Genomic DNA, 17,873 nt, shown 5'->3' on the forward strand with positions numbered 1-17,873 from the left:
CTTTATTGCATTTGTCCAGTAAACTAACGGACGGCAAATGCAATAAGTGAATTATCTTAGCATATTTTAATAAATATAATTATTTTTCCGTTTGCATCGATTTTATTCAAACAAATTCGATTGATCTAATTCATGTTCTAAAAATTGATCTATACTCTATTAAAAAATTGCATCATTGATAATAATTTATTACGTGTTATTAAATTCTTAAAAAATTAAATTTAAAGTAGAGAATGACAGGATGTAAAATCTATTGCACGTTTGATATTCATCAAAAAGGAGCACGCGCAGGTACGTATGTCTGATATATGATTGACTCTTTTCACTTCAAATCTGTTACGACTATGTAAAGCAAGGGCGAGGCAGGATCGCAAACATCCCCATGGCTATCGCAGCCCCTCGCTTGGTCACTTTAATCCAAGATCTCACAAGATTCACATCGTACTCTGTGCTACTTAGTACTTTATTTTCTTCCTCTCTCGGTGATACAAAAGATTCAAAAATGTATAACTAAGCGCTGAAGTATTGAGTCATTCGTAAAAATTTCGAAACTTTTTACCACGCTAATTATAAGTGTTACATAGTTCGGTATGACTTCGACAAAAGCCGAACCGGAAGGGTTCACAGCATCAGACGTGGAGCGCTTCTTCGATGAACAGAAGCAGAAATGCAGTGGACTGATAGCAGAATGTAAGTTCGTTCCAATGAACAATATTCTTCCCCAAAAATTCGTGTCAAGTAGTCGAATATTTTAAACAATTTGGAGTATAATAATGAATATTTCTAAGCAGATCTGAACATGACTGTAAGAAATGCGTTCAACGCGTCACAATTTCAACACTGTCCACCGCATTTCGACGGCTTGCTTTGCTGGCCGTACACCGAGTCCTCGATCACTGCTATTTTGCCCTGTCCTCCTGAAACTGGACCGATACAACATGTGGATTTCTACAGTTTCGAGTCGAATTTTGGCGACGCGATAATGGCAACAAAAGTTTGCCTCGCGAACGGCCAGTGGTACACGAATTCCTCTGACACTCTGTGGAGTAATTACAGTATGTGCGAAATGTCTGATGAATTTATTAATTACTTGGAGGCTGTCATAGACTTGGGAATGGAAATAATTTATTCTACGGACTATAGAAGACTATTGGCTGTAAGAATTGTGCACTTAAAAGTATAAAAGATCATATAGAAACATAATTGACATTGATTAATCTCTATTAAATAAAGACTCATCAAACTTAATTTCTATTTCCCATCAGAAATGGTTACCTATCGTCAGAATCGTGTCTCAAATCGGCTACGCCACGTCTTTCACGATGCTAGTGATCGCGATGATCATTTTTTCTTTACTGAGGTACGCGTCTTCTTCATAGACATATGAGAATAGGCCAAAATCTCAAATGAGATACTTGAGATCAAACGATTGTAATAATTTCTTTTTCTATCGAAAGACAGAAACTTCTCCAAAGCATGATTTCTCTATAGAAAAGCTTGGTCTATTATCTTATGTCTGTTGTCTATTTGCGTTTTCATCATTTCTGATTCTTATTTATAATAACGGGGACCGTTGCTATTCAGAAAACTGAAAAACCCGAGAAACAGACTGCACATGCACTTGTTCGCTTCTTTCATAATGAGAGCATTCATGGCGCTTGTCAGAGATTGGATCTTCGTCGACGGCATCGGACTCGCCGCGGACATTATCTACGTCGACGAGAAGAACGCTTTTATCAAGCAACGAAACGTAGGCATGTCAAAATCAGTTAAATTCCGTGGGAATAAGGAAATAAATAGCAGGTCCACGAGGGACGATGTATGTGCAATTAAAGTTAATTAGTTTCAGACGATTGTTTGCAAAGTGATTACCAGTGCCTGGCAGTATTTCATCGTTGCTAATTACTCTTGGATTCTTATGGAGGGCTTGTACTTGCACAATCTCGTCGTTCTCGCATTTTGTGCGGACAGTCCAGCGATCAATTTGTACATCCTGATGGGTTGGGGTAAGATGATACGAAAACCGTCACGCGTAATTATATCGAAATCTTTTAGCCACGTGATGACAATTAGATATCTTGAATGATTACGTGGATCCTTGCACGGTCGAAAGTATAATTGAAGACGTTGCCTCCTGTCTCTGATTAAGGTCTGCCTGTTTTCGTTGTCGTTCCTTGGATAATAATCCGAGCCACGATCGAAGACACGCTTTGCTGGACTACGCACAATACTCCTTTCGTTTTTCTACTTATAAGGATACCCATTATGATATCGATATTAGTAAGTGTCGTTCATCGAAGCTCGATAACAAAGATTATACAAAACAATTGAAATATTAGTTGAATTATTGCAATAGCAAGTAATACAACTAAATATACTTTATTAGTTCAACTTCCTGCTATTCGTCAACATAGTACGTGTTCTCTTCAGCAAATTTAAGACATCGGTACATTTACAACAAAAAAAGATGCAATACAGGTAATGCTAGTAGTTATGCCGTCTCGTTCGTTTCTCGTTTAATTGTATTATTTGATGAACGAAGCATTTTTTTCTATACAGTAGGTGGGCCAAGTCTACTCTGGTATTAGTACCACTGTTTGGAGCTCACTATGCTCTGTTTCTTGGTCTCTCTGCTCACAACGATCATCGCGTCGAACTGGTCTGGCTGTTCTGCGACCAATTCTTCGCCTCGTTTCAAGTATTCTCATTGTTTCAACTTAAAACACTGTATTGGTTTATTTATAATTTTCTAGAAAGATAAATCGGTCCTTCAGGGTACGTTCGTTGCTCTGCTTTACTGTTTACTGAACATGGAAGTCAGAACAGAGATCAAACGAGCCTGGCGAGTCAGATGGTCGAGGAACGTGAACGTTTACGTATCGGCGTGTCGAGGATCGAGAAACAGGAAGACTCATCGTCGAGGCAGGCAATCGAGAGACTATGATCACCCGACAGTCACCGGTACCAGTGTAAGGAATCCGTTCGTGCTGCAGGTCGATAGGAAATCTAACGACTTTTGAACGAACGTTTTAGAAATTAAGACAGAATAAAGAGAAATTCGAAAACTCGATTTTTTTATATGTGTAGTGCTTCAATTTTTCTGTGTTTCACTACTTCACGAACCTTGAGTGATCGACACTACTATTTATAATAAATCCAAGAATGATTGTGAATTGTGTAATATTTTATTCTTGACTTTGATTATTTTTTGTTTCATCAATGTTCCTTGGCCTGTTTCCCCACGTACAACTTATTTTACAAAACTTTTACTAAAATTTTGATGAATACTTTTGAGTATCAAGATTTTAAATCGTATTTAACATCAAAATACAATCAAAGAACAAAAATGATTTTTGCTCCGTGGCGTTAGATCCGAACTTAACTTGTTTAGTGGCAAACATGCAAACAATCCTAGAACGTGTTTCACAAAGAGCTGAACGGAGTCCATCCCATCTGCCTTTTTAAGAGCTTCTGTCAGAAAGTCGCGTGGCACGTGCCACTCGCGAGGGGCGAGAAAAGGCGTCGAAAGAGTAGAGCACCGATGAGCGAACTGTCTCATGACAGCTACGACCATAAGAAACATTAATCGAGGGCTGCTAGATTAGAGTGCGGTTCGCCTCGTCTCGCGGCGTAATTTATGACACGTGTTTCATAACGCGTACATTATACAATCGTGCGAAAGTGATTATCCGCAGTAGTATTTCACCCTTTACCGTACGATCCCCTGCAATTTGTCCGAACAATTTGTGTAATTATAGTGTTTGCCTCCGCGTCGTGTTACAAGGCTTACAAATATTTGTCACCAATATGTTTCTACTGTCGAATAAAAATGTATAAAAATATACGACATATAAATAGAATTGAATGTTCCACAAGAATTCCGTACATCTTCAACCACCGAATGGTTACCATTCGAAGCATTTGTTAAAAATCCCGTAGAAGCCAATACCGAAACTTAGAAGAAAGGAGTTTTAAAGAAGTTTTCACGTGAAACGGAAAAGAATTTTCTAAAATATTGTCACCACAGAGGCAATTGATTTCCTTTCGGCTCGGTTTAATCGGGTTACTCGATTTCTACCGAACCACTGAACTCTTTCGAGTCACTCGTTTCTCTCAAATACCCGACTCAGTTTTGACACCTTTAGGACACGGACGCCGAACGAGTTACATGATCGATAAAACGGTCCACCCATTCTCGCATCCGCATAAGGAGCAGGAAACTCTCGCATGCTCTGCAGAAACGGCGCAATGGCGACTGGTTCAGGGCGGTCGCATCCCTTATTTCCTACGATACGATTGGAGGACCGAGGGGATGCTGCGAGAGAGAGACAAACGGGGGATGAACAACGAGGGGACGTTTCCGGGGGTGTGGCCTCGGTGCCGATGAGATGATGCTAGAAATCGTTCCTCGGGGTTGCATCCTGCCCACGCGGGGATCGGAGATCTTATCAGAAACGTCGTCGATGCTGCCAAGTGATTGTCTGCTGAGGCTAGAAGTTTTTATAAAAAAAATGTAGAAAGATTCAAATTAGATACAAATATTTTGTAATAAACTTGTAAGAAGAAATTTATGTGTTTTTTACGTGCGGAGTAATTGTGCAGTGAAATTTTGCTTGAACGAGGACGATGAGTTTGAAACAAGAGAAAGACAAATGTAAAGACGAAGTTAAAAGTTTCACGACGATCGCCCGGTGAGTGGTAGAAATCGATTAACATTTTATGAACAGCGTGACAATAAAGGTAGAGCGACACCGAAATCTGGTGGATCCTATTTTAAAATATTAAATGAACCGCGAAGGAGACGTCCATACGAATCGCCGGTTTACCATAAGAATCAAATCGAACGAGACCGAGGGTTCTTCTATATTAATAGTTAAATAGGGCTTGGCCGAGCCTCTCGCGAAGGGAAACCAAGTTTTCCTAAATAATAAAATCCCACCTTTCGTCGATATCCATCGACTTCTTCGAAATTTAAGAGTCCCTAGGGTACTGAAACTATTCTTTATTTAACACCACTTGGTTTGGATTCGGTTTCGCTGATTTATTCATCATTGCATTTTCTTCGCTTACTCAACTTCGTCACATATTTTACATAATTTTCCTTTTACTTCTCGTTAATCAATAGTGCAACTAATTAATAAGACATTATGATAAAAGACTTGAAATATTGCATAATATGTGAAAGGTGAAAGCATATTGCAATGCTTACGTGATAAAAGATATAATAAATGTGTATCTCAAATGCATTTTCTTAATTGACATTTGTATCAAAATCTGTAGTCTACTAACTAAATTGATTATCGTATAATTTCGTTATTATAACGTGCGATATAATAAAATTCCACGAACGAGGGTAAGTTAAGGATACCCATGAGAATTAACCCTTTCTTCGCAACATATTTTCACGCAGGATACAAATATTTGACCAATCTATTAGTTTTTCCCTTCGAAATAATATTTTCTCTCGGGAACGTTTCCTCTCACAATTCGCAGTTTTCGGTTTCGCTTATGTCTGTTTTATTGCGATTCATTTGAAATTGAATTTTGTGGACGGAGTATGTGAAAAGTGATTTACGAATTTTCAGCTGCAAAACTGAGTGCTAGTTTATTAAAAAAACGGGAAAGGATTGCATTCTGATCTCGCCAATTCCTATTGATCGGAGAGAAAATGGCGAACGGTGGGCACGGGGTGGTCGTGAACGGGCTGGGTGCACCTGGTACCGGCACTCTTTCCAGGGAGGAAAGACGTCGACGCAGAAGAGCGACGCAAAAATATCGAACTGCACATGCCACGAGGTAAAATCTCCGTAAAAATACTTCCCAATTATCCATACAATTCAAATGATCGTACAATTCTATCTGATCAGCTTTTTAAACTGTCCTTAAATATCCCTACAATACAGATAATTTTAAGACATTCAGCACAATTATTTCTTTCACCTTTTACAAGTTTTAACCCTTAACGCTCCAAGTGTGCCTCTCAAGCACCTCCCAAGTTACTCAATTATAATTAATATAAATATTGTTGTTTTTTATTATTACATTAAATTATAATTAATAAAAATCAATATAAAATAAAAGAGATTCACCTTCGTGAGATAGATTAAGTAGTCAATAATATTTCTGATTGCTTATTGTCCACAGAGAAAGGGTTCGAGTGGAAGCTTTTAACTTGGCCTTCGCAGAGCTTCGGAAGCTTCTGCCGACGTTACCACCGGATAAGAAACTGTCGAAAATCGAGATCCTCCGGCTGGCTATCTGCTACATCGCCTATTTAAACCACGTCCTCGAGACTTGAGCCAACCGCGAGCTATTCTATTTTTCCAGAGCCTAATCGCGTGTCATCTGGTATGACGCGAACAATTTTTAATTAGGAGAAAATACATGGATCTTCCAAAACTGGATATTTTATAAACATGCATAATCTAATGGTTTATAAATAATCTCGTCGATTTTTATTATTCTTGTTAACAGAATATTCGTATCTATGAATTATAAATCTATATCAAATTAATATGAATGATTTTCTTATTCTCTGTTAAATACGACGAGCAGATCGTAACTTATACATATAATACGAAAGGGGCGGAAAATGGAGCAAGATGTATACATATGTATATCCTTCGTCACAATTTCAGTCTAGAGTGTAAAATAAAAATAGAGTATTATGCGTTTAAATTCAGATCTCCAGGAATTGTAAAATATGAATCCTCTTGATACGAATAAACGATAATTTAGTTTAACTTGACAATACTAGTTCGACTGTATTTCAAAATATCTCATCACTTTCTCTCTTGTTTCAAGTATTGCCTAATGGAACAACGCGTTCGGGTGCAGTTATTCGCAATTCCCCGGAAGCTGTTCGAAACTCTTAAATCAATCTTGTTCCGTGGATTAGCCCGACTCCCGGGGGGATCCTCGCGCCCCACTGGTCCATGTATCCTAAATCCTCCGCTTTAGCTGCAGTCCAACACAATCGGACTCGCTATTTACCGGTCATCGCCGAATGGAACAGACATTCCCGGAAAACCCGTGGAAACGAGTTCCAACTTAACGGCCCATCAATTTCGCTTCTCATTTCCATTATTTCTCAGTTTTTTTTTTTTTATCGTATTCGATTCCAATTCCCATTATTCCTCGGTTGCTCGTTCCTCTTCTTTGTCGTGTTCGACATAACTTTAATGGAAATAGAATATTTAGGGTGAAATGCAGGGTTTATAGTGACAAATTGTATCACAGTATCTGATTTTTTATCGATCGATTGTTTGTACTTTTTGCAAAGTGATTAAAATTCAATTCAATCATACCAAGAGAATTTGAAGACCAACATTAATCATGATAATTTTCTGTATCATCCAGTAATAATATCTGGACAGAATATACAAATAGGAATTTATTAAATAAAATACATATAAGAGCTCTCCTAGAATTCACCTTCTGACTTATAAAGACGAGTCCACGTGCTACATCTTGATATTTAACATTGAAGTTCACAGTCCTACAATATTAATCAGCCCTTCGAACATGCATATTCCCGATAGACTACTCATTACTTGACACATAGTACTTGATAACAATTTAATCGTGTTCAAGATATCGATTTGCACCTCATCGAGAAATTGCTACGTTCTTTGTTACTTAGCCTGCTATTTAATATCTACGACTCAATAATGGTTTGTCAGAAATAATTGGCGAACACGACGAGTAAGGAGGGTGAGAGTTAAACTAGTTGAAAAATTCTCTCGATTCACGATGAGCGAAACCAACGCGGCCAGAAAACTATTCGCACCGATGTTGTGGATGAATTTTTTGTGCGGAATGGGCGTGCTAGACTTGAAACCGAATCTTTTAAACAAGATTTACGAGTATGTATACACCGCGATTTCTTTGATACTGTTAAACAGTATGATAGTATTATTTTGGTCAAGGCTTGACGAAGTGAATTACAACATTCAATTAAACAAGATAGAAGACTTAGTAGGCAATACATCTTACTTCATACAAATAACGATATTAAATATAGTGATAATCCTCAGCAGAATAAACTCGCAGGTGAGCGAATTTAGATCTTGTTTGAAATAATGAGAAATACTTTTTTCTCAATGTATAAAATGAATTTATTTAGCTTGTCACAGAACATTCGAAATCTCGAATTTTAAATAAATATGCACAATGGCTCACTAAAATATTCGGACACCTTTTAAAATAGAATAATTTTTTTTAATATCGTGTCACATGACATGGTAAAGGGTTTAGCTTGCAAATTAATGAAATTGTACATTTTAACTTTTGACTGCAACTAAGAATTTTTACAAGTTACAGTGTGTTCAACTATTTTTATGCTTTCGACAATTTCGATGAAACTTCGTACATGCATGAAACTTACTTAGATTTACAAATGGTTTGTATCAAATTTCTTTCTATCCCATAGAAATTACGAAAGGTATTGGAACTCATCGAATCGTACAATCGAAAAATGGAGAACATGGGATTGGCGACTCGACATCAAGCACTGTTTATGTACCAGATAAAAATTATCTCATTATACGGGATCGCCATAATTAGTTACTTTGTAGTAATGCATATAATCTATTACAAAGGTCTTATGAAAATTACGATAGAGAGTAAATTATGCCTGACGTTTATACAGATTACAATTTCATTTTTAACTTGCGTTTCGGACATTTCCTTCTGTATCTGGATCAAGTATGGAACTGAACAGTTAATAATATAAAAGACAGGTACGATTTCGAGTTCTTTAACGTGGATATTCAAAATGAAACAGGTACTTCAGGATTAAATTTGAACAAATGAATGAGATGGTGCGCGGTATGTTAACAACGACGCCGGATTCTCCGCAGCATAGAAGAGTCTTGGGGTTGCAGTACGACTTTAAGAATAAAATGTTCACCTCGTTCAGAAATGAATCCAAACGCGGAAGCAACGCGAGTGCTTACATAATTAGAACACTAAAGTGAGATATACTTAGCTTAAACAACTTAATGAAGAAACATCAAAATAAAATACGATGATTTTCTGTTCAATAAAGGCAAAGACATTTGGAGCTGATAAAGATCGCGAGAATGATGAACACTGCATATGGAATACAGATTGCGTTGATGATGACTGTCTCATTTGTTTCTACAATTGCTCTCCTATACATGTGGTACAGGACCATATGGATGAATTATGAGATCCTCGTTCTTCTGTCTGAAACGATGCCTTTCGCCTATTACATTCTGTTTTCCTTATGGCGAATAGTTTACGAGAATCACGTGTGTGCCAAAACGTGTTCAGAGGTATAAGCCTTCAACATTTTTATTTGCGTTATGTACGGTTGCCGGAAATTCGGGCATCTAAGTCTCGAGTCGAGTCGGGCAAGACTCCTAAAATGAGATCACCATGGAACTGATTTTAAAATTTTAAATTCGAATGTGTTTTCATCCGGAATCTCGGGATCCGAATATCAACTCTGGTCCTGAATTAGACTTGAGATTCAAAATTCGGTATCGGAATCGAATTTTGAATCTCAGGTCTAATTCAGGACCCTAGTTTGTATTCGGATCCCGAAATTCCGGATACCCGAACGAAATGTATTCGACAAATTTTCGGAATTCTAGCCGAACTCATAAAATTCTCGATCCCTGCTTTTATCATTGTTCTTAATTTTTCGTAGGCACTTGAGATCGGCGATATTATTTGCGAACTTCATGAACCATCAGCTAGCAAAGAATTTCGTACGGAGGTAAAATATGTGTTATTACATGTACAATTACAAATGGTTCGTCAAAGAAGAGATTATATATATTAATTTTAGATTAAACGACGCTTGTTTCAGATCCAGGATTTTACTTTACAGCTGATACAGAATCCATTGATATTCACTGGCTACGGATTTTTCGACTTGGGCCACGCATTTATTCAAGAGGTACGTATTTAAATCGAATTCTTCTTCGTTCAATGAGATTAAAACGTGCCATTTTTTAATTGCTTTTCAGACAGTAGGCTCGATCACCACGTACCTCGTAATTCTGATTCAAGTAGGAGACATGTCGACTATGTTCACAGAAACTGGGAACAATAATAGTACCGAAAATGGAACTTCACCAATGCAAAACGAAGATCTTTAAAATTTTTTAAATTCTATCAAACCTCCTTCCTCTGACATCGTAATTATCAGTCAGCTAATCTTTATGCAAAAGAAAATGTTTGTGATGACAATTTAAAAATGAAATCTCTTAAGAGATAATCGTGTGTATGACATTTTTGTATCTTTTACACTCTCTGCAGATGTACAAAGTCTGTTAATGACCTACGCGTTGTATTCACTGATTATAATTCTAAGTTGCATAGTGTGTAGCAAATAGTGAATTAAACCATCGAATCTAGAGAAGGTATTTTCAATTGTCCTGACCAAGGTACTTAAAGCTTTTCAGATCGTTCGCCCTAGCAATTTTCCGCCAATTAGAACGTGGACAGGGATGATGCGTCAATTACTCTGCCCCATAGAACGACCTATGCAATTCCAGATGGAGGCGTTAGCCCGTGAAATTCGGTAATCTTGAAACTCGATAGCTTGTAATTCGAAGGAGACAGCTATCTACTTCTTCCAACCCCTGACCGACGCCTAACAGGGGAAAATAGTTACAAGTTTCAATTGATTTTTCCTATCTTTCAGCCGATCGGAACGATAAATAATTGATAAAAAAAAGTTGAAGCAGAAAGAGAATATATAAAACTTTGCATAATGCTAGCAATTTTCCAAGTAGATAAAAATCGTATATGGAAATGGGTTCTCCCGTATCAATTCGTATTACATCGGTTCATCATTTTTTCACATAGTTTAGTATTGCAATACACGGAACGCGAAGCTTGCGTTTACAACGGTATAACATTAATTGGGAATTAAGGGTGCGAACGAGGGTGACTGTCAGGAGCCACCTGCTACCGTGCAACACTGATGGGGCGAGAATTGATATATTGCACCCAAGGGGACGTAAAGGCCAGTTTAGATGGGTGCAAGTACCGTACATCCCTAATCCTCTCCCATCTCGTTAACTAACATTCGTAAGAGACACCTCGGCTTTGTTACCGATTAAATTATTCCAGTCAGTGCGATTGAAACCGCGGCAGCGTTGCACCCACTTTTATATAATTCGTGTTCATAATTCATTTCGACTTAAACATTTTTGACAAATTTTGAAGAATTCATTAAAAATTAAAATTTCCTTAATTTGAATGTTCAAATTTTCATATCTGTTTGGAAATTTATATTTAATTTTAGAAATGAACAAGTAACGAAATTTTTCCTACGTACAAACTTGTGAGAGGCCGATTGAACAACAGAGGAACAGATTTTGTTGACCGAGGCATATGGGACGGATTAGGCCAGGAAATTTTAGAAGAGTAAACGCAAACAGGCTGCTACGATTCTAATAATCCGCAAACGTCGTTTATCATGTCAAAACGGAGATTCGCCCTAACAATTGAACCACTCCTACTCAAGGGTGCGGGCATTCGATCACGCCGTATTCTAGTTTAACGTTTACCCGGCTTGTTTATTGGCATCGAATCGGGCGTGTTTCAACAACGGTGTAGAAAAAAAGGACAGAGTATAAAATAATCTGTTTTAATAACAAATTATATATATTTATTTACATATTACAAGTATTTACAATGTGTGCCATTATCATTATTGTTTCTTGCCGTATTTTAATTTATTCTTCAATTTCTTCGGATTTATTCCATACGTCTTTAATCGTTCAGGATTTAACGAAGAAATGTCGTTGTTACTTTCATTACTTCTAAATTCCTTGTATTTAGTTTTATTCAATTTGTTTTTCTTTAATTTCGTTTTCTTCGAGTGCTTAATATTCGTTTCGTTCGTCAATAAAGATTTTTGTTCAATGGATGTATCAGTATCTTTATTCTTTTCGTGTGTTTCGTTTTCGTGTGTTTCGTTCTTAGATTCTTTCTGATCAACAGTTTTCTGTTTCTTCTTCTTCGGCTGCTCGGTGTGATTCTCTGTTTGCTTCCGTTTTTCACTCGATTCCTTCTGACTTTTATTGTGGTTTTTATTATCTGTAGATCCTTCGCGATTAACTACGGTAGAAGACGAATCCTCATGAGATTCTCCTGTCTTTTTCTTCTTCCTTCGACGTTTCTTCTTCGCTCCTGTGTTTTCCTCTGTAGTGACTTCCTCTTTATCTTCTTCTCCTTCCTCCGGTTCACTGAAATACATTAAACAAGATTTATACAAAAAACACTAAATGTATCTAAAAACGATTTTCTTTCTCCTCTTCTTACGCGTATAAACTTCGAAGTATCTTCTTTTTAGCTGCTTCATTCTTTGCTTTCTGTTTGTACATTTGAACATCGTTCAATTCTGCGTGCTCCGTCTTGTATTGAAGAGCTTTCTTCAATGAACACCATTTGTTGAGTTCTTTATCGTCAGCCATTAATATCTGATGGAAATAATGTATCAAAATTGTTTATAAGATAAGAAAATGATATTAAATTCAATAATAAAATCAATTCTTACCTCCTCCACGCTCAAGCCGTAATCATTTGGTACTACCTTCCTGTACTTGAATCTGCACGGTATATCATCAATCATATCTTCGTAATCCAACGAATAATACTTGTCAAGGTAATCTCCGTAGGATTTATATTGTTGAGGATCAAATTTCGGTTTCTCTTTCGCCATGAGTTCAGCGAACTTCGATTTTCGTCTACGTTTCCGTTTTTTTGATCCCTCTTCTTCGTCTTGAATTTTCTTCGATCCATCGTAATCGGCATCCATCTGAAATTATATGATAAGCTTTAACGTTTTTATTTAAAATAAAACATTTACAAATCAATTACATTAAAATCTGGATCCTCGCAATGCGGTCCATCGTGTCCTTCTTGATATGCATAACTCTCATCATTTGGATCATAATTATCCCACGTATCTTCAATTTCTAGTTCCTCATCGATATCCGGAAACTCCGGTTTAACGTCACTTTCAGGAGCCGCATAATAATCTTCATTAAAAATCTGCGTCATCTTTTTATCGTATTCGGCAGGGTCGAAGTCACCCTCCAAATCGATATCATTAAATTGCATATCATCATTTCCTGTAATTTCCTTTAATTTCTCGATTTTCTCCTCGATCTCTTTTCTCTTTAATGCCTTCAATTGTTTGAGTTCCTCTTTCTTCCTTATCTTATCTTCTTCCTTCCTCTTTTTCACCTCTGCTCTTTTCTCCGCTCGGCGACTGTCTTTCCTTCTTAACGAATTCTCCATAGTACGCGGATATCGTTTGATAAATTCCTGATCGGGTTCTTCAAATCGAAAATTATATTTGTGCTCGAATTCTTCTTGCTTCTCGATGTTCCTCTCATCCTCCGATAAGTTTTCATCACTATCATGAACTCCATCAGCTGCCTCTGTGTTCTCATCCAAAACTGCGTAATCGTTATCTAGATATTTATTGTGAAGCACATAATCTCTCAAGAACTTTTCATTCGCATCTAGATTAGGATTTGACCAAAAATCGCGCAAGGGCTTGAGCACCTCTTGTTCATTATCATTTATCTCCACCTTTTGCCCTTTTAACCATTCTTTATAATCAGCCTCTTCCTACAAAATGATAAAATAAGATATTTGTTTCATAACAAGATATTTGAAGTGGACTTACTTTCTGCTTTTCACTCTCAGATTTGGTTTTTGGTTTCAGTAAATCATCATCCTCGTCCTTATCATTCAACGCAACTTTGAAACTTTCCTTCAGCTGTTTCTGTTCTTGCACGTAAGTGACCCTTTTAGATTCTTCCCTGTTCTTTTTCAAAATACTTTCATCTTCGCTGTCACTCAATTTTCCTTCTTTCTCTATGATAAGTTTCCTCTCATAATCTCTCAAGAAAACTGTTTCGTCTTTCTTAGCTTTCTCCTTCTTCTTCTCAATGAGTAATTCCTGAGTCTTGTTAGTATCGTCAAAAAATGTTACATCCTGATTATAAATCTTTGGATCTTTATTTTTTAAGAGAGCCAGGGTCTTGTAAAAATCTTTATCGAACTGTTGTGTCAGCTCCTATAACAATAAGCCTAGTTTAAAAATGATCTGGGAAAATGAGTACTCTTAAAAATTGTCTCATACATTTTCTTCTCCTTCCTCAGAGGAACTCTCGCTTTCTGAACTTTCGTCTGATATTTCATTTTCATTGATATCACCATATTTTGTTTTCACTGATATAAAAAACAATTTTAGTCACAAGAATAACAGGTAAAGTTGCTTACGTCAGTATGTATACTTACATTTATTTAACTCTTCTTTTTGTCGCCAGTTATTGTAATTTTTCGCGTAATCTGTATTTATCTTTAATTCTCCGTCGGAATCAGAATTATCGCCGTTAAACAGAGTAGTCATTTTTCCAGTTCAACGATTCATCGAAAAACGTGATTGATAAAGAAATTTTACGAATTCAACCTTTTCGGTTCTAAATATGTTAAGTTTAAATCGAGGATAATTGTACAGACGATACTTTCGTTTCAAATTCTAAGAACCACGATTTATTTTTCTAATGAGCTGTATTCTCTCACGTGATAGTAAAACGAATTGGGAAGGTTATGTCTCGCGTAAACGAAAAGCCACATGTTAGATGTTGCTACTTGCTGAAGTAGGATACCGAAAATCACCTTTCGTATAAAATTGGAAAACGGATTATCCTTATTTTCTTATTGAAAGGTTTGTGAATAATAATTTGTAGGCAGACAACAGATTTCATAAATTATAAAATATTTATTCGTCATAAGTCACTCACACTACATTAAACGTACACACAATACAAAGAAAAACTGAATTGAATAAAAATATCCAATAATAAAGTAATTTATGTTATGTAACAAGCGATATAATAATTTCTGATAATAAATGTAACTGAAAGTTCATTTTATTCGAAGAAATGGAAAACTTCTTAAACATTCATTATAAACTTTGTACGCAGGTGCTCTCCTAAATATTTACAATTGTTTATACATATTTACAAAAGTTTATATATTGGTTAGTACAAGCTAAAGTATGGAATTTTCAGTTTACAACATATATTTATGTACAAAATACAAATGGGGACAATAATGAGCTTTATCATGTACTAACCAAGACATGATTACAAATATCATAAAAATATCAAAAAATCATAGATAAAACGTATCTATTTAATTTTGCCATTCTATTCTTACTCATATATAGACATTCACATCACAAATTTACAGACTTGTTCGTATGGTAATTTTCTAACAACGGTCCCATCCCTTTCCAATTTTATATCTATACTGTAATCTTCTATGTGAAGTTTATGTACAACACCGCTCATGCCCTTATGTCTCCCCCAAAGAATCATTACTTCTTTCCCAATGGCAGGTATCACGGTCTCTAAATGCTCCTGATCTATTTTTATAACATGACTCTCGACTTCCTCCGGAGACTTTAATTTCACCTTCCCAACGAATTTCGATTTCTCAGTAGATTGAACTACTCCTTTTGATTTATAATATTTGGTTCCGAGAGTTTTCGTGATTATTTTCACCATTAAACCCTCTCTCAGCCATCCTTCCTCATCTTTGTCACGATCGTCGTGTTCATATTTACGTTTTTCTGATTTTACAAGACTTGTTCCTGTATCCGTTTCATCTTCACTCAGCTTCTCAGATTTTATGGAAATCGTAGAAGTTGATTCACTGATAGAACTTCTATCTATCTTCTCCTGTTTTATAATAGGAAGTACTTTTGGTTTCTTATTTAATTTTATATTAAGAACCAAAGGCGTATCATCTTCAGGTCGCACCAGAGGTTCCTTAACGGTTTCAGATGGTCCGCTAGCTTCTTGACCTTTCTCCACTTGTTTCTCAATGAATTCCATCATCCTCTCTTCGTCGTCCTTATCCATCTTTTGTTTTTTAGCTTTCCTTTCTTGAGCTGCCAATGTTTCTGGATCTCTATCAATGTAAGTTACGTACCACCCTACAAGAACAGAAACATACACATAATGTTAATGTTAATTGCTCATAATGTTAATTTATTCTTAAAATACATTTATACAAGTGAAATATGAAATTGTTACCTTTCTCTGTCTCATCGACGACGCATTGTCCAGTACGTCCAAGCCATTTTACAAATGCAGTAAGTGTAAGCCAGATTGTAGCATTCATGTGTATGTGTCCTCTATCAGAGATGTATTCTTGATAGACACGATTAGCTGGTACTCTTCTAGTACCAAATTGTCTCTTCAATAAATTCAAATAACCATGGGAAAACTCCTTTGAAAATTGATCCATATAGCGGGATGCATTGTCAGCGAACAGTAGTAGTTGCCGGTGATGAGATTCTGACATTGTGTGACATTTAAATCCATTTTCGTCTCTGCACTGCTTTTGACACATTTGACAATACCATCTCAGCTTCTGCAAGCCCTTTGCCTTAATTTTGTTGGCAATGTATTTTGGAGTTCCGACTTCGTGCTTCCCCATTATTTAAATTATTGCTAGAATTAAAATATGATAGTTAATTCTAAAGAAATTGACTCAGTATAGGTTAGAAATTGCAATGTAGCGTTATTACAATTTCTCCTTTACTTATATTTAATTGTATGAAACGATTTTTATAAAATGCAAATGATCTGAAAATGAAGATCAGCAAAGATTTTAATACTTACAAACACTTATTTTATTGATACACTCAGATATGATAGGAGATACGAGACATTTGCTAACTGGAACACACACAATGCATCCAGTGCAGTGCAGGTGCAGGTTAGCGCAGATACGAACGGTACGAACTTGTCCGAACTCCGAACCCGAACCTAAGCGACAGACAAAGAGAAGAGACAGCAAAGAGAATGAGAAAGCGTGGCGAAAGTTTGCACGATGAAAGGAGTAGCCGGAGTAGGGCCAGAGCCTGCGCACAGCCGGAATGGCCAGGTGGTCGGTTTGAGGACAATGAAGACGGAAGCCAACGAGAATTACTCCTTCCACTTACGTATACTATCGAACTGCATCCGTGTGTTCCAAGCTTTGCTCAAGTTCGGCTTAATAGAGAGAGAAGGCGAAATTTCCTCTCTGCTACTAACGATACTCTACAACCGATCTCAATATTGACAATATACATTAAAACAGATTTTTAAAGTACATCATACAAAAGGGCCTATCTGGATAAGGGGGTCAAATGTGCCCTTGATTCGAATGAAGCGCCGTCATAATCAGAAAGAAACCGAAGGACACAGTCAGTTGTCCTCTTTTCCCTCCCCCAATCTCTGCTTGAGGACACCGAGAAGATTATAGTTTCTGGATTTCTGTTTATAACTTAATCCTTAACATCGAAGAGAAAGTATAATCTCCTCGGTGTTCTTAAGCACAGATGGAGGGTGAGAAAAAAGGACAACTGATCGTGCTTCCTGGTTTTTTCCGCGTCATGGTTATTAGCCTCTTTTAACTAATTTATGATTCTCTTAAAGGAAGAAATCGAGACTAGAGTAGATATAAGTAATAAATTGTACTGTATCCAAAAGCCCTTTCTCCTTCTTTCATTCCTCCTTTTCCCCACCTTCGAGCATATATCGATCTTCTTAAAGGTAACGAAGTTGTGATACTCCTAGGAGACCCCATTGCCTTGTACTAAATCGTGTCCAGTTATCGATGCAACGCGAAAGAGAAACGGTAACGCTGCGTCAAGCACTTCGTTCCACGGCTATATTGAATAAAATCAAGGAACGGAGAAATAAAATACCAGAATTTAAATAGAGATGATAAAGTATCGATTAAGTTACCAATTTCTACACAGTGCTGTAGTTTTATAGATAAAATGTGTGAGACGTGAAAACGAACATTCTTGTTGT

General features: G+C 36.7%; 5 protein-coding genes across 5 annotated transcripts; 3 read left to right on the top strand and 2 right to left on the bottom strand.

Annotated features, from left to right (window-relative positions):
• The first annotated feature begins 433 nt into the window (after positions 1 to 433).
• LOC108625318 (parathyroid hormone 2 receptor) lies at positions 434 to 3,138 on the top strand. Its single transcript, XM_026813851.1, has 9 exons — positions 434 to 690; positions 792 to 1,156; positions 1,266 to 1,360; positions 1,585 to 1,750; positions 1,844 to 2,006; positions 2,150 to 2,280; positions 2,387 to 2,478; positions 2,560 to 2,698; positions 2,775 to 3,138. Exons 1-9 carry the CDS (start codon positions 591 to 593, stop codon positions 3,018 to 3,020), a joined length of 1,497 nt encoding a protein of 498 aa, XP_026669652.1. The 5' UTR covers positions 434 to 590; the 3' UTR covers positions 3,021 to 3,138.
• Positions 3,139 to 4,426: 1,288 nt separating this feature from the next.
• Positions 4,427 to 6,734, top strand: LOC108625359 (helix-loop-helix protein 1). Its single transcript, XM_018025314.2, has 3 exons — positions 4,427 to 4,691; positions 5,586 to 5,796; positions 6,145 to 6,734. The coding sequence occupies exons 2-3, from the start codon at positions 5,669 to 5,671 to the stop codon at positions 6,296 to 6,298; spliced, it is 282 nt and encodes a 93-aa protein (XP_017880803.1). The 5' UTR covers positions 4,427 to 4,691; positions 5,586 to 5,668; the 3' UTR covers positions 6,299 to 6,734.
• Positions 6,735 to 7,818: 1,084 nt separating this feature from the next.
• On the top strand, positions 7,819 to 10,301 carry LOC108625319 (putative gustatory receptor 28b). The gene is made up of 7 exons (XM_018025221.2): positions 7,819 to 8,052; positions 8,432 to 8,706; positions 8,786 to 8,974; positions 9,050 to 9,299; positions 9,677 to 9,745; positions 9,839 to 9,932; positions 10,003 to 10,301. Exons 1-7 carry the CDS (start codon positions 7,819 to 7,821, stop codon positions 10,128 to 10,130), a joined length of 1,239 nt encoding a protein of 412 aa, XP_017880710.1. The 3' UTR covers positions 10,131 to 10,301.
• Positions 10,302 to 11,635: 1,334 nt separating this feature from the next.
• LOC108625353 (protein KRI1 homolog) lies at positions 11,636 to 14,865 on the bottom strand. Its single transcript, XM_018025303.2, has 7 exons — positions 14,299 to 14,865; positions 14,141 to 14,229; positions 13,682 to 14,074; positions 12,865 to 13,623; positions 12,542 to 12,802; positions 12,307 to 12,464; positions 11,636 to 12,230 (listed from the first exon to the last, which is right to left on the bottom strand). Exons 1-7 carry the CDS (start codon positions 14,408 to 14,410, stop codon positions 11,693 to 11,695), a joined length of 2,310 nt encoding a protein of 769 aa, XP_017880792.1. The 5' UTR covers positions 14,411 to 14,865; the 3' UTR covers positions 11,636 to 11,692.
• Positions 14,866 to 15,177: 312 nt separating this feature from the next.
• Positions 15,178 to 17,362, bottom strand: kin17 (kin17 DNA and RNA binding protein). Its single transcript, XM_018025309.2, has 3 exons — positions 16,695 to 17,362; positions 16,104 to 16,523; positions 15,178 to 16,003 (listed from the first exon to the last, which is right to left on the bottom strand). The coding sequence occupies exons 2-3, from the start codon at positions 16,507 to 16,509 to the stop codon at positions 15,237 to 15,239; spliced, it is 1,173 nt and encodes a 390-aa protein (XP_017880798.1). The 5' UTR covers positions 16,510 to 16,523; positions 16,695 to 17,362; the 3' UTR covers positions 15,178 to 15,236.
• Positions 17,363 to 17,873: the final 511 nt, after the last annotated feature.

This window comes from Ceratina calcarata, unplaced genomic scaffold (genome assembly GCF_001652005.2).
Source record: "Ceratina calcarata isolate Rehan_Ccalc_2016 unplaced genomic scaffold, ASM165200v1 scaffold351.2, whole genome shotgun sequence".
Taxonomy (NCBI): domain Eukaryota; kingdom Metazoa; phylum Arthropoda; class Insecta; order Hymenoptera; family Apidae; genus Ceratina; species Ceratina calcarata.

What these genes read in the sequence shown, in the direction of transcription:
- LOC108625318 (XM_026813851.1), top strand. Translation starts at nt 591, where the DNA reads ATGACTTCGACAAAAGCCGAACCGGAAGGGTTCACAGCATCAGACGTG. An exon ending in CAAAAAAAGATGCAATACAG is followed by an intron (nt 2,479 to 2,559) that starts GTAATGCTAGTA and finishes TTTTCTATACAG; the next exon opens with TAGGTGGGCCAAGTCTACTC. An exon ending in AATTCTTCGCCTCGTTTCAA is followed by an intron (nt 2,699 to 2,774) that starts GTATTCTCATTG and finishes TCGGTCCTTCAG; the next exon opens with GGTACGTTCGTTGCTCTGCT.
- LOC108625359 (XM_018025314.2), top strand. Translation starts at nt 5,669, where the DNA reads ATGGCGAACGGTGGGCACGGGGTGGTCGTGAACGGGCTGGGTGCACCT. An exon ending in CGAACTGCACATGCCACGAG is followed by an intron (nt 5,797 to 6,144) that starts GTAAAATCTCCG and finishes TATTGTCCACAG; the next exon opens with AGAAAGGGTTCGAGTGGAAG.
- LOC108625319 (XM_018025221.2), top strand. Translation starts at nt 7,819, where the DNA reads ATGGGCGTGCTAGACTTGAAACCGAATCTTTTAAACAAGATTTACGAG. An exon ending in TCAGCAGAATAAACTCGCAG is followed by an intron (nt 8,053 to 8,431) that starts GTGAGCGAATTT and finishes TCTATCCCATAG; the next exon opens with AAATTACGAAAGGTATTGGA. An exon ending in TCCTTCTGTATCTGGATCAA is followed by an intron (nt 8,707 to 8,785) that starts GTATGGAACTGA and finishes AAAATGAAACAG; the next exon opens with GTACTTCAGGATTAAATTTG.
- LOC108625353 (XM_018025303.2), bottom strand. Translation starts at nt 14,410, where the DNA reads ATGACTACTCTGTTTAACGGCGATAATTCTGATTCCGACGGAGAATTA. An exon ending in ACGGCTTGAGCGTGGAGGAG is followed by an intron (nt 12,465 to 12,541) that starts GTAAGAATTGAT and finishes TATTTCCATCAG; the next exon opens with ATATTAATGGCTGACGATAA. An exon ending in ATACTTCGAAGTTTATACGC is followed by an intron (nt 12,231 to 12,306) that starts GTAAGAAGAGGA and finishes AATGTATTTCAG; the next exon opens with TGAACCGGAGGAAGGAGAAG.
- kin17 (XM_018025309.2), bottom strand. Translation starts at nt 16,509, where the DNA reads ATGGGGAAGCACGAAGTCGGAACTCCAAAATACATTGCCAACAAAATT. An exon ending in CGTCGATGAGACAGAGAAAG is followed by an intron (nt 16,004 to 16,103) that starts GTAACAATTTCA and finishes CTGTTCTTGTAG; the next exon opens with GGTGGTACGTAACTTACATT.